General features: G+C 43.1%; 1 protein-coding gene across 1 annotated transcript in view; it reads left to right on the top strand.

The window, feature by feature from the left end:
- Positions 1-13,699, top strand: part of LOC310788537 (semaphorin-4A-like) — a 62,243-nt gene that overhangs the window by 44,075 nt on the left and 4,469 nt on the right. The window contains exons 10-14 of the mRNA XM_083650075.1: positions 3,383-3,563; positions 5,738-5,853; positions 8,519-8,682; positions 10,023-10,093; positions 11,654-11,876. Coding sequence (XP_083506201.1) covers positions 3,383-3,563; positions 5,738-5,853; positions 8,519-8,682; positions 10,023-10,093; positions 11,654-11,876 — 755 coding nt within the window. The remainder of the gene's footprint in view (positions 1-3,382; positions 3,564-5,737; positions 5,854-8,518; positions 8,683-10,022; positions 10,094-11,653; positions 11,877-13,699) is intronic.

The following is a 13,699-nucleotide window of genomic DNA, read 5'->3' as shown; positions in this document are numbered from 1 at the left end:
CAGCCTTTTTTAATTTTATTATGATTATTTTTTTATTGATAGCCTATTAGCCTATAGGAATTATTCCATCAGTGCGACCAAACACATCATGAGATCATTATTATTCATTGAGCCTAAATGGTCTAAATACGCCTACGGATTTTGGACATTTAGACTGAGATAGATTACACATTACTTCCACTTGCAAAAAAGACAGGTTTTATTGAGTTTATTGAGAGGGTGAATTGAGCTGCTGTAGATATGTGGAGGCAGAAACCGCTCTTCAAAGAAATTACTGATGTGAATAAAAGTGCTAACTTTGGTGGTCATTCGGGAACAGACTAATAATATCCAACGCGGATTTTGATTCTGACATACATAGTAAAGCTTCACGATTTGCGCTTTCAATGAATGAGCGGAAATAGGCTGGCACTGACAGTCTGGCACTGTAAAAGCTGGAGCAGTGCATATTGCATTGTGATTGGCTAGTTGTTAAAAACCACGCCTCTTTTGCGGGCACGAGCTCCTGTGCACGGGCATTTTCATGTGCACGCGCTCTCAACTTGATTAGAAAAACCTGGATCCACTTAACGAGTTGAGAACTACATTCGTGGTATGAGTTAGCTACAATCTAGCTAGATGGCAATGATCTGGTTAAGCCAAATCAGATCATGGGACAGATCCTGGATCTGCTTATCCTACATTTGGTATGGGCCCCAGATGGCATGCAGCACATGATAGAACACTCATCCATAAGAGACTTGACTTGGACTTGTGACCAAAGACTTGGGACTTGACTTGGACTTGCAAAGAATGACATGAGCATCTCTGCTGCTCTCACCAGCAGGCATCTTCAACGCTGGACCAACACGTTTCAAACACTCCAGTCAAATGTTGTGACCTTACGACTCATCTCACATCAACACAAGGGATTTCCTTTTATTTTTTATATTTCCATAGACCTTTCGTAAAATGCTTATAAAATAATTTTACTCACTTAAAAAAAAATTTTTTTTTTTTTTTTTTTGAATAGTTCATCTATAAAGGCCAGTTAGGCAATGTTTGTACCTGACATGTTTCGGCTGCTGTTACTGCAGTCTTCATCAAATTTGATCAGTTTAAGTTGATGTGTAGGCTACCCCCTATAAACATAGCTCTGTTGTTTCAGAATTGGCAGGGACGCGCTATTTGCTGTGCTTTGGTTGTCACAAGGTGTCAGAGATGTAGCTATTTATTAAATTTTAACCTCGCTGCATGTTGTAGTGATCATGATGTGATTAAAACACACACACACACACACACACACACACACACACAGAGAGAGAGAGAGAGAGAGAGAGAGAGAGAGAGAGAGAGAAATCAGCTGCACCCAAGCACACAGCATGCCATGAGCAGAAAGATGGAGACAACACATCTGATCACTTTATTTCTTTAATTTAATGAACCTGGCACTGACTGGCTATTATTTTGTTTATTTTTTTGTCGATTTTTGCAGCAATTGTTTATTCTATGACTTTTCATAGACATATATGTTCAGAGTGCTCCAGACAGGTCCTGCATTTCACGTTATGCAAAGCTCAGCTCTATTAATGCCTTAATCTGCTGCTGTGAAATAAATGTTTTATTTGATTTTGAATAGTAGTCTTTCTTGCGTTGTTATTGCGCTTTTCAGAGGTTATTATGGTTAAAAAGTCCAGAAATAGACATAGCGGGTATATAACCTATGTTTTACGATATAAAAATATATAAAAAAAATAAAAATCAGAAAAAAAATCAGCCCCCTCCCCAGTTATAACCGCTCCCTAACGGCTCGTGCACATCTACAATGGCAAAATCGCTTTTCCGCCTCGTCGCAGCATTTTGTGGGCGTGGAAACCAGCTTCCAGCTTGGAGCTGTAGCCTGTAGAAACGTTTTCAGGTCGAGGTACACAGGAGGGTGGGGGGACGAAATGTGTAGGAAGGGCTGTCATTGGGTAGCTTTAACGAAAGGTCCCGCCCTAGTCCCGCCCCGCGAGCGTGAAGCCGCTCGGAGACAAGCCGCCTCTGGTCTGCGACAGCGAAACGCTGGGCGGTTCCTGCGGCAGGGGGCGCGAGGTTGAAATTGACCAATCAGACGCGGAAATAGAGCAAGACAGCCTATCAAGATGCAGCATCAAAGAGGCTTTCACAGGAGGCATGCCGCCGAGCGTTTCATGGTGTGCACGAGCCGTAAGTCATTGCATCCTGGCGCCGGCCCTGGATTGAGCTATATTTAGAATCAGGAGAGACACCATAACATTTCACTTCTTTCAGCCACTTCCTTATTGGCTTCAGAATTCACCCATGGTTTTGGCAGCTTGTTCTAGGCCCAGTCTTCTACTCACTAATCCTAGGCCTGTTCCATTCAATTCATTTATTGAACAGCAGAAAGAAGTCTGAAATGCGCTCTTCTTAACACAAAGATTACAATTTGCAAAAATGTGTACACACATGCATACTGTAAAATAAGACTTCTACAACAGCATGAGTGAATACTGGATTCTGATTGGCTAGCAACAGTGGTAAATAGACCAACAATCTACAGTTCGGCTCCAACCGCAGTATCACTCCGCTCCCTGATGCTGACTCCGCTCCCTGTGCTGACTCCGCCCACTGTTAGCCTGTCAGTCTGCAAATCTCTAACAAGGAAATGGCCGATCTCTAACAAGGAAATGTCCGATTTCGTAGTAACGTTTGATTTACTGGGTGGATTGAGTTTTGAGCAGTGGTTAGATGAAGATGAAGGTGAAGTGAACAAAGAATGACATGGTGAAATTGGGGAGAGAGAACTGGCTGAGCTTGAGTTGTCACGAGTTCGGACTAGCGGGAGGTCGGACTAGCGGGAGGTCGGACTAGCGCCCGGACCCCGAACCTGGGACTGTCAAACAAACAAATGCCCTCTGCCGTCACCAGATATCAACACACCACCACCAAAACGGGCTGCTTTAGATAACTGTTTAAATAACTGTACTTTTACAGGCAATGTATCAATAACTGTGAATCCCGTTAAGGAATAGGTTAGTTGTTTTTTGGCTCAAAGGCAACTAAATGTTTAGTGCAATCATTGATCTTGTGTATGGAACTATATTCTGTGGCGGAAGGATAAATGTATTCTGAAACCAGTAATGATTGTAAATAAATGAATTGGATGTTACAATTGTGTATTTTTTATATTATTTGGTAGCTGTTGTAGAAAACAAATTTACCACTCGAGGTCGGGGGTTGTGGCCACATTTACCACTGGTACAGGGTTTATAGCACTCGGCTTCGCCTCGTGCCACAACCCTGTACCAGTGGTAAATGTGGCCACAACCCCCTTCCTCTCGTGGTAAATTTGTTACATAATTGTCATTTGAGTGAGTCTGTCTTGATGTTTTGGTGACAGTGTGGGTTGGAGAACGCCGCAGATGCTGTGTTAATGGAGGCGAAGAAGAGTTTCCTGACCAGTCACAGTGTGACAGGTGTTCCTATTGTGACCTCTACAGCTCACCGCTACAGTCGGCTGGTTGCTATGACGACTCCGGCAGCCAACGGCAAAGAGTACACTGTCCTCTTCCTCCTCACTGGTGAGACGAGTCATTAAAGTCCCTGGAAACCAAATGTATTTATTATATTAGTTATTATTGTTATTGTGTTAAAATGTGTTATTAACCACCCAGTCAAATTTGAACTAAATTGAATGTCACCAAGTACATACAATTAGGAGCTGCAATCTCTATGCTCTCAATGCGATCAAAACAAGCATGCCTGTTTTCAAATGGCAAATTCTGATAGATAAGAATAGTTTTAAACCAAGCCACACCCACAAAGTGCAGCACTAGAGAGTGCCAAAGTCTGCCCTCTTCCGCGTTCAGCATATGAAACAAGGGATTTCATCCACCGTTAATTTTTCCATCAACATTTTGTAAAATCCATCCATCCATCCATCTTCAAACGCTTATCCGGGAACGGGTCGTGGAGGTGGCAGTTCCAGCAGGGGACCCCAAACTTCCCTTTCCCTGGACACATTAGTCAGCTCTGACTGGGGGATGCCGAGGCGTTCCCAGGCCAGCGTGGAGATATAGGGCTCTATTTCCCCCCTGGCCTTAGGCGCTAAACTGGCGTTAAACGCAAAAAAACACGCTTTGCGCCTGCCTACCCGTGACTCTGGAAGATAGCGTCATGTTTTTACTCCTCGAAATGCGCTTTATGCTGAAGAGGCGTGGCGCAATGCCACAATAGGGCGTTTCGGCCTTAAATATCACCCTAAAGCTATCTTCCCAACTGGCGTTCATTTTGCGGTTAGTGCTTTTCAAAATCAGGCCTTATTCAGTGCGCCGGCCCCGGGGTCCGGGGATGCACCCACGGCATAATTCAATCACTCTTTCTGCCGCTATCTCACTCTCTCTCCCCCCTCTCTCTCTCTCTCTCCCTCTTCTCCCTCTCTCTCACGTGTCAATTTCTGCCCCTATAGCGCACTGCAAGCATCAGATCTGAAATGTAGGCTACACCACAGAATGACAGAACCATCACTATTTTGGAAGAAAGGCCACACTAATTTATATGTAGGCACTAGGCAGGCACAATGACCAAATGCACAAAAGGAAACCCCCAGGGGGCATGGGGAGAACATGCAAACTCCACACAAAGGCCCTTTTTGATGACCCCACCCGGGCGGCGGGCACTCGAGGACATGCGGACGGGCACGCACTCCTTCAGCGCTCACAGCGTCCCAGGTGGGAATCGAACCCAGGACCTTCTAGCTGTGAGGCGACAGCGCTTACCACTGCACCACCGTGCCCCCCTAAAAACTTTCACTTCTGTGTGAATATCTCCAACTGTTTTTTTTCCCAGTTGGGAAAACTGGATGGCTCTCCTCTCTCATTCTGCTGAGAGCCAAAATATTCCCACTCTGGATTTCGTTGACACAGGTGAATGTAATCACCTAGCTCAGAGGTTTTTGAAGTGGGAGGCGGGCCTCCCCAGGGGGGCTCCAAACAGTTTCAGGGTAGGCTCAGTGAGTGGGAGTAATTCATTATTATTATTATTATTATTATTATTATTATTATTATTATTATTATTATTATTATTATTATTATTATTATTATTGCTATTATTGCTATTATTATTATTATTATTATTGCTATTGTTATTATTATGTTTATTTTAGTTATTGTTATTATTATTATTTATTTGTTGTTTTTTACATTCGTTATTACATGATCAAAAGTGATCAAATCACATAGTAGTCAAAATGTGCATTACATTCACCTTTGTCACAGGCTTCATTCAGTAGCCTGCTGCTGCTCAACACCCAAGCATGCCTGTTTCAACAATGGGGAGTCAGTGAGTGAGCCAGGCAGGGAGTGAGTCAGTGAATGAGTGAGTGAGTGAGTGAGTGAGTGAGTGAGTGAGTCAGTCAGTCAGTCAGTCAGTCAGTCAGACAGTCAGCGACTGAGTGAGTCAGTCAGTCAGTCAGTCAGGCAGTCAGGGAGTCAGGGAGTCAGTCAGTGAGTAAGCCCCTGACACGCTTCTAGGCCGGCCCTCCTGGGTCCAGCAAATGTGGCCTGGAAGCTCTTTTAAATGTTCTTAAAAGTCTCATTCATCATTAGTTTAGTTTAGTTTATTTGACAAAGAAAAAAGAGAGACCGGAAAAAAGAAAATACATCACAGCTTTAAAAGTTGTCAAGGATGACACAATAAGGTCACTGACTTATTTCCATTGTGGTCCATCACTCTCTACAACTCTCACAATGTCCAGAATCTGGGTTCCTGCACAAAGTGGTTCTGTTGGATCAGGGATCGCATGTGGTGGAGGAGGTCCAGGTCTTCACACAGCCTCAGCAGGTCCAAACCATGGTCCTCTCCTCCTCCAAGGTGAGCCTCAGATCTTCACACCTTCCAGTTTCAAATGATGTTTTAGAATGGACAGCATATGAGCTTTCTAAAAGTGAAGCCAAAGCATCTAGATCGCTGCCCTAGTGGTCGGTCCCAGTATAGGTCACAAGTCCCTCCTCCACCATGTTAGTGGATGGGAAATGAGCCAAACTAAACAATCAAAGTACACGTCAGATCCAAACCCCAAAGGTGGTTTCTATCATTTTAGGTAGTTATTTTCACGCTAATGAATGTTCAAGTGCTAATTTTTCTGATCAGTTTTTTTAATTATTTGATGATATAAAAAGGGGTGAATGACAGCTGTGACAGCCAGTCTCAAGCCACCACTGGCAGCTCCTCTCATGAAAGCCCTGCGTACGTGTGTTCGCTAATAGCAACAGTTGTGTAACATTACTGTGTAACATTGGTGGTTAGGAGGACATTCAAGCTAACCTTACTTTTACTATAGTTTCTGTTACAATTTGATGTGTGAATGGGACCGCAACTACATTACATTACTGTAATTACGTCATTTAGCAAATGCTTTTATCCAAAGCAACTTACATCACATTTTGTCAACAGTAGTGAATACAAAGGAGAGGGCTTGGAGAAAAGTGCACGAGGAAGTAACGTATAGCCGGACTGAAGTGGTTAATTTCAGAAATTATGGGCCCTATCGTCGTACGGCGCTATCGTTTGCGCTGCGTTTCTTATTGCTATCTTCCCAGCGTCTTAAGCTATCGTCTGCCTCCACCGTCCAGTTTTGCGCTGGGATGACGCAGGTGTAGGCGTGGCCCAGGCGTGTCCGTGGGCCTCTAGCCTATCACCTGTCTCGCGCAAGTGTCATTTAGCGCTCTGGCAAGATACCGTCGGTATGTTCCGAGCGCAAAGAGAGGTCTGGGCATTGCCCGTTCCAAAATAGGCGTTCCAGCGCAATGTGTTAGAAAAAAATCGCCTTGGGTGCTCTCAATTTTAACGCCAGGAAATAGCTGGTCTTAGCGCAAACGCAGACGTACGCCTGAGCGCAGACAGTCTCCACATCTCCGTGCAGTGCAGGAAATCCTTGCTTGGATCCATTTACGCACGGCATGGATGTCACTCTCCACTCGTGCCTGCACACACTCTTCTCTGCTCGGAATGCCACGTTGATTTTCAACTATAGCCTACATTGCAGAAAAAACACCTTGATTTAAAAATGAGAATTTGTTTGTCATGGTTTTATTAGGCTACATAATTCCCGACCATACAGGTTTGTGGTGTGAGGTAACAATAGATTGCTTTTGAGAAAGTTGTGACGGTGTTGTGCCAAGCTGCCTCTCCCCACCCTGGCCCACCCAAAACACCCAGGGCACCGACCCACACCCACCCCACCACCAAGCCTGCATACCCGTCCAGCTCCCACCTTCTCGGGGAAGACCCCCCTCCAGCACCCGGCGCACACAGTCTCCCGGCCCACCAGACCCTCGTTTAATCCAATTCAAAACGCATAATTTTTTCACGCAACACCTGTGCGGCCAGTACAGTAATCTATTTCCCTGCAATTGCACGCATGTAAGACCAGCTTCTCCACAGCGCGGATGGCAGCTGAAGTCCCTCTCGCCATCAAGCAGACAGTGACGGAAGCATGTGTCTTTATGTGCGCCAAGGGGAAAATGACAGATTAAATTGGTGGGATTCGATGTAGCATATATATGAATAGAAACGAATAGAAAATAGCTGATTAATAAAATGTGTGCTGGTGGAACGAAATTCAACTTCTTCAAATAGAGCAGCATCACTCATCGCGGCTCTCAGTACGCTGCGTAATTACGCATGCAGTATAGCCCCGCAGCGGAGATGGAAGAGAGCCCGAAAAGGGATACTGTAAGCATACAGACGTTTCGGCAGCAGCCCTTTTTCAGCGTGTGAAATGGCAATAATACCCAGGTGATTCACAGGTGGGCATGAGCACGTTATTTGATTTCTATGCATGACAGCCTCACATCTCTCTCTCTCTCTCCCTCTAGTCCCTCTCAGTAAAGGAGGAAGCTGCTGACGTGACGCTGTGGTTTTATGGGCATGAGCACACCTCCACAATGCTTTGGGGCATAAACACGCCTATATGGAGATGTGTGCCGAGATGACGTGAAGCGCAGCGGGCCGACACGCCCACAATTTAGGGCTTTGCGTGGCGCTATTTCAGCGCAAAACTAATGCAAAATTACCGCCGTTGGGAAGATAGAGCCCTATGTGTTTTACTCCAGCTAACATTATCTTCATAGCAAAATAATGCTATGAACAGGCTATGTTAGCTTGCACAAGCACTAGCCTTTACAGGTCAGCATAATGTTACAAACAGCCAATAACGTTAACGTTAGCTGGAATAACCTAATACAACACTACCAGGTAGTCCAACTGCCTGCCTACGTCAGGAGATGTGTTTCATTTCACTCGGACAAAATATTCTTGCTCCGATTGAAAATAATGTTCTATCGTCTCTCTTGATTCTAAGCTGAATCACTTGGTTTGACCAAGTAAAAATATTTTTTATAAGCATTTTATGAAATGTCTATGGACAATTAAATGGTGGATGAAATCCCTTGGTTCGCATGCCTAACCCGGAAGTGGGCGTGACTTTGGCTCTGTATGGAGATTGCTGCTCATGTAGGTCTTCCCGGTCCCGCAGGGTGTGCTTTACGTGGGGACGTGGGAGGGCGTGACCGCAGTGCCCGTGGAGAACTGCCCGTCCTACCCAACCTGCAGCCAGTGCGTTCTGGCCAGAGACCCCTTCTGTGGCTGGGACAGGAGCAGGGAGGTCTGCAGCAGCCTGGGCAGCCATCCCACCAACATGTAAGAATTCAATTTAAGTTGTCATTCCCAACGCTACACAGCAAGCTATACAGTAAGACCTACAATGTAACTTTTAGGACGATTAAAAACAACGTTCAAGACAGGACGCATTTGTAGCCTACTGTATAACAAGACAAGACACATATCAATTATGTCAAGACACATAATATCAATAGAGCTCAAAAGGCACGTGACTTTTCGTGACGTTATTTGCCCCGGAAGTAAGTTCCACGTCCATTTTCTCCATAGACATTTCGATAAATCCAAATATAACGAGTTTTAAAGCTCGAACCAAGCCAAAAAGTCTTCCAGAGAATCTTGAGTGACCATAAAACATTCGGTTTAAGGGCAAATTACGTCACGAAAAGGCACGTGCCTGTTGAGCTCTATAAGGTAAGACACATCAATAGACATGATACATCAAATGAATGTAAAAAAAAAAAAAAGGGGGAATGATAAGTGTGCTAAGTGGCTATATGTAGGATTATATCAAATTAATAAAGAAAAAACATCGCATGGATGCATAACTGGGACGTATCCTCAGTGATGTACCCTGGGGTCATAGGATGTTTCGGGTCTCGCAACATCATACACCCTCGCCCAGGTGACCCAGCCGGGGCTGGCCAAGCCCCAACTTACGTCCCAGTAGCTACCCACGGTCAGCCCTCCAGGAAGGGTAAAATATAGCTAAGTAAAAATGGAAAAAATCTATTAAAAAAGAAGAAAGTACAGAGTCTGGCACTCGTTGGTTTGAATAGGAGCACTAGGGGGGTGTAAGGGGGGAGGTGGGGCCCAGGTTGAGAGGAGTAGATGGGGGCAGCAGTCAGACAGCCTGGGGGAAGAAGCTGTGGCACAGCCTGGTAGTCTGTGTACAGATGTTTCTGTGTGAGGGGAGGGAGTGAGAGGTCAGAGGTGGGCCGCGGAAAGTTTTAAGATTTTCAAGTGGGCCCTGAGTTGGAAAAGGTCGGGAACCACTGCTGTAAACACATGGTCGGCCCCATGATCTCACCTCTCTTTCTACAGTCTATGGTCAATTTCTCATATCGGGGTACGGGGAAGTACTACAAGGGGTACTTGAGAGAAAGGGGGAAATGGTCAAATATAAGAATAAATCATGGAAATATTAAGGCTTTTTGAAAATATCTATTTAAAATTTAAAATTCAAACTAGAACCATAACTGCGTGATCAAGCGCGCATTTGCACCTTGAAGCGAAATGTTGTAGTCAGGTAAAGGGGGTACTTGGATTCAGAAATCAGGGAAAGGGGGTACTGAAGCCAAAGAAGTTTGAGAAGCATTGGTCTGTGGTTGTGACTGACGGGCAGTCGTTTCCCTCCACAGGGCTCAAGATGTGGAGGAGGGCAACGTGGAAAAGGAATGTCTGCGTCAAAGTGAGGCCAAGCCAAGCTCAGGTAATGTCTTCCTCAACTAAAGACCATATGCTGACAGACAATAGTGTCACAATTCTTCAAATCCACAATTTGATGCAATTTTCAATCATTTTTTATTTTTTATTTCTTATTTTATATCAAGACTATCGAGTCTTGATATGTAGGCTAAAGATCAACAGATTTTTTGTTTTATGCCCTGACATTACATTTTCAAATTCTTCTATAAAAAGATGGTATCAAGTGTGATATAGAGTAACAGCCTTTTTATCATTACGATTATTTTTAATGTACCACACTAAGGCCATAATGGTCAAAATTAAACAATTGATTTAAAATCTACTAACAATAATTTAGGCAGTATACCAATAACTCACACTGCTAAAAAATAAATACTTTTTTGCAGGTGGAGAAACTCAAGCTGTAGTTGTAAAGTACTCTGCTGCCATCTAGTGGCGCTTCTTTTAACCCTCTCGACCATGATTCTCGACCATTTCATATCAAGAATCATAATTTAGTCCACATCACAGCCATGGACTTGATGAGATCGTGTCTCTCTGACCAAATCTGAGAATCTTTTTATTGCCAGATTGTTTTTGTCCAGAATTCCATGAGACTTCTGGTCAAAAACACTCCATGAGCTCTAACAGTGTGAAACTATGAGCACAACAGTCATTCTTCTACATTCTCCAACTGTGTTTACTCCTAGTAAATGAAATAATGGTGAAGTTAAGAATTCATCAATTTTCAGTGGACCCCCTGGGAACTACCTCAAGGACCCCTGGTGGTCCCTGGATTCCACTGCTCTAGAGCCCAGTCGAATTCTACAATGTTGCTGCAGTTCTCACTTAAGCCATTCCAAACAAACAATAGCTATATCTCAAAAATAAAATACATTCAACAATCAAATTTTTTCCATTTAAGAAAACACAGTTTTCCCTTTAATTTGGTAGCCTACCAAATACATGGCAAGGTGATTCAGTGTGTCTCCTTACTTCAGTGTCAACATTCACAGTATGACAACAACACAGATGCTTCCTATCTTGGCTAACTATAACTTGTTTTTTTACCGAGCCAGAACAAGCGATTTCTAGTATCGCAATATTTTATTATAAATTGTCAAGTGCATGCAACATTTATGACAGGTTTTTATGACAGTGTTGGTCAGTCTGTCTGCTTGACAATCCCATGTTGCTGCAATAAAAGTGATTGAAGTGAGATTAACAGACTGGAAACTTTCTTATTAGATAAAACAGATGGTGACAAAGTTTTTTCCTTTGCGGACATCATTTGCAGTTGAAAAAAGGTAATTTTTTAAAATCACAAATAAAGGGACACTCCACCGGAATCCTGATTTAAAAACTTGAACAGAAAATAATAATAAACAATTGTGTCCCCCCTTGTCTGAGTGAAATGTTATGGTCTCTCCTGGTTATAGCTGAATCGCTTGGTTTGACCAAGTAAAACTATTTTTAGACGCATTTTACGAAATGTTTATGGAAAAATTAATGAATGAATGAGGGCGTGACTATGCACTCTATTCTTTGAATTGGTATTGATTGCTGAAATGTTTATGTCCTACAGTGGAGGTGGATTTGAATGAAATAGTGAGACTTTCGTGTTCGAAACCTTCTAACCTGGCAACCTTGACCTGGACCTGTGAGCAATCTACTGAAGCCAGCAGCCTGCCAGAGAATATCTTCCTCCAGCTTGCAGAGGGCAACCTGAATTTCCATGCCTCCTCTGACACCCTGGGGACGTACCGCTGTGTCTCAGAGGAAGCAGGGCATCAGGAGCTCGTCGCTAGGTAGGAGCAACTCTGGCTTGGCACATCTTTTAAATCACGTCTAAAGACTTACTTATTAGCCTATTAGGTTAAAAATGCTGTCTGGCAAGATTAAAACACCCTGGAGGAATGCTGCGTCCGTTAGGCGAAAAAAGAGATTGCAGGAAAGCTGAGCGTAGATGGCAGAAAACTAAACTTCATATTCACTATGATATATACAAAGAAAGCCTTCACTCCTACAACCTCGAACTGAAAAGGTCAAGACAATCGTTCTTTTCCGATATCATTAACAAAAATGTGAATAATGCACGCATCCTATTTGCCAGTTGATAGACTGACTAACCCGCCGCTTCGGGTAGCACCTGAGTTTCTCTCCACTGTCAAATGTAATGAGTTTGCTGCCTTTTTTACGGACAAAATTATTAATATCAGGCAAGCTATTAGTGGCTCCACACCAAGAAATGATGTGACATCATCCTACCCACAGAACCCTAGCTCGATAAATTTGTCCCAGTTCAGCGCTATCGACTACAACATTTTAGAGGAAACTGTGCAAGGCCTTAAATCATCTTCGTGTTGTCTCGACACCCTTCCAACTAGTTTTTTTTTAAGCGTTTATAGCTGCTTGTCGTCTGACTTACTGCAAATAGTTAATAGCTCCCTTCTGACGGGCACCGTTCCTAAGTCCCTGAAAACTGCAGTTATTAAACCCTTACTAAAAAAGCGTAGCCTTGATACATCGGTAATCAGTAACTACAGACCAATATCTAATCTCCCCTTTATAGGCAAAATAATTGAAAAGGTTGTTTACCTGCAACTCAATAGATTCCTAACCTCAAACGATCTCCTAGATAAACTCCAATCAGGCTTCCGCCCCCATCACAGCACAGAAACCGCACTTACTAAAGTCATAAATGACAGAATGAACTCAGACTCAGGCAAAAATTCGATTCTAGTGCTATTGGACCTTAGCGCTGCCTTTGACATTGTTTGTCTTTTTTTTTGCAAATATATTTATTGGGTTTTCCATTTTTGTACAACATATAATGATATAAAGACAACATGTACATGTAAATACACAGCCATAAGAATATAAAAACAAAAACAAAACACACAAAAAACTATAAAGTAGAACCAAAATCAATTAAATTAAATTAATCAAGCAATTCTTAAATAGCAATTACATTTCCTGGTGTGCGACTTTCTAGATAATCTATAAATCGTCCCCCTATTTTAAAGAAGTTTCGCATTTTCCCTTTGACGGCATAAGTCAATTTTTCTATGGCAAGAACATTGGAAAGACTTTTAAACCACTGTTCAACTGTCGGTGCCTCCGTGCTCTTCCAAGACGTTGCAATACAGTGTTTAGCCTGAAGTGAACAAAAATTTAGTAACTTTTTATTTGCCCCTGTCAGTCCTAACCCAGGAGGGGGTAACCCCAGAATAAATAACTGTGGGCAGATTAGCAATGCAACATCAGTGATGTCAGATATAGTTTGTATGACTTTCTCCCAAAATTGTTGAATTTTCGGACAGCTCCAGAGGCAATGAAATAAAGTGCCGACTTCTAGACTACATTTACTACATAAATCAGGATTATTGTTGTCAAAACGATGTAGCAGGTAGGGAGTAATGTATGTACGCATAATCCATTTATATTGTAGCAGCTTGAATCTGGTATTGATAGTCTGGGTTTGTGCATCATACCTTTGACACTGTTGACCACTCAATATTATTGGACAGACTGGAAAACTGGGTTGGGCTATCGGGTATGGTCCTCCAGTGGTTCAGGTCCTATCCAAGACAGGAAGTACTTCGTTTCCATTGGCAATTACTCATCTGAC

The sequence above is a fragment of the Poromitra crassiceps genome (assembly GCF_964638095.1).
Source record: "Poromitra crassiceps genome assembly, chromosome: 1".
NCBI lineage: Eukaryota > Metazoa > Chordata > Actinopteri > Beryciformes > Melamphaidae > Poromitra > Poromitra crassiceps.
The sequence above is the reverse complement of the archived record's forward strand: the minus strand, read 5'-3'. Positions and strand labels throughout refer to the sequence as shown.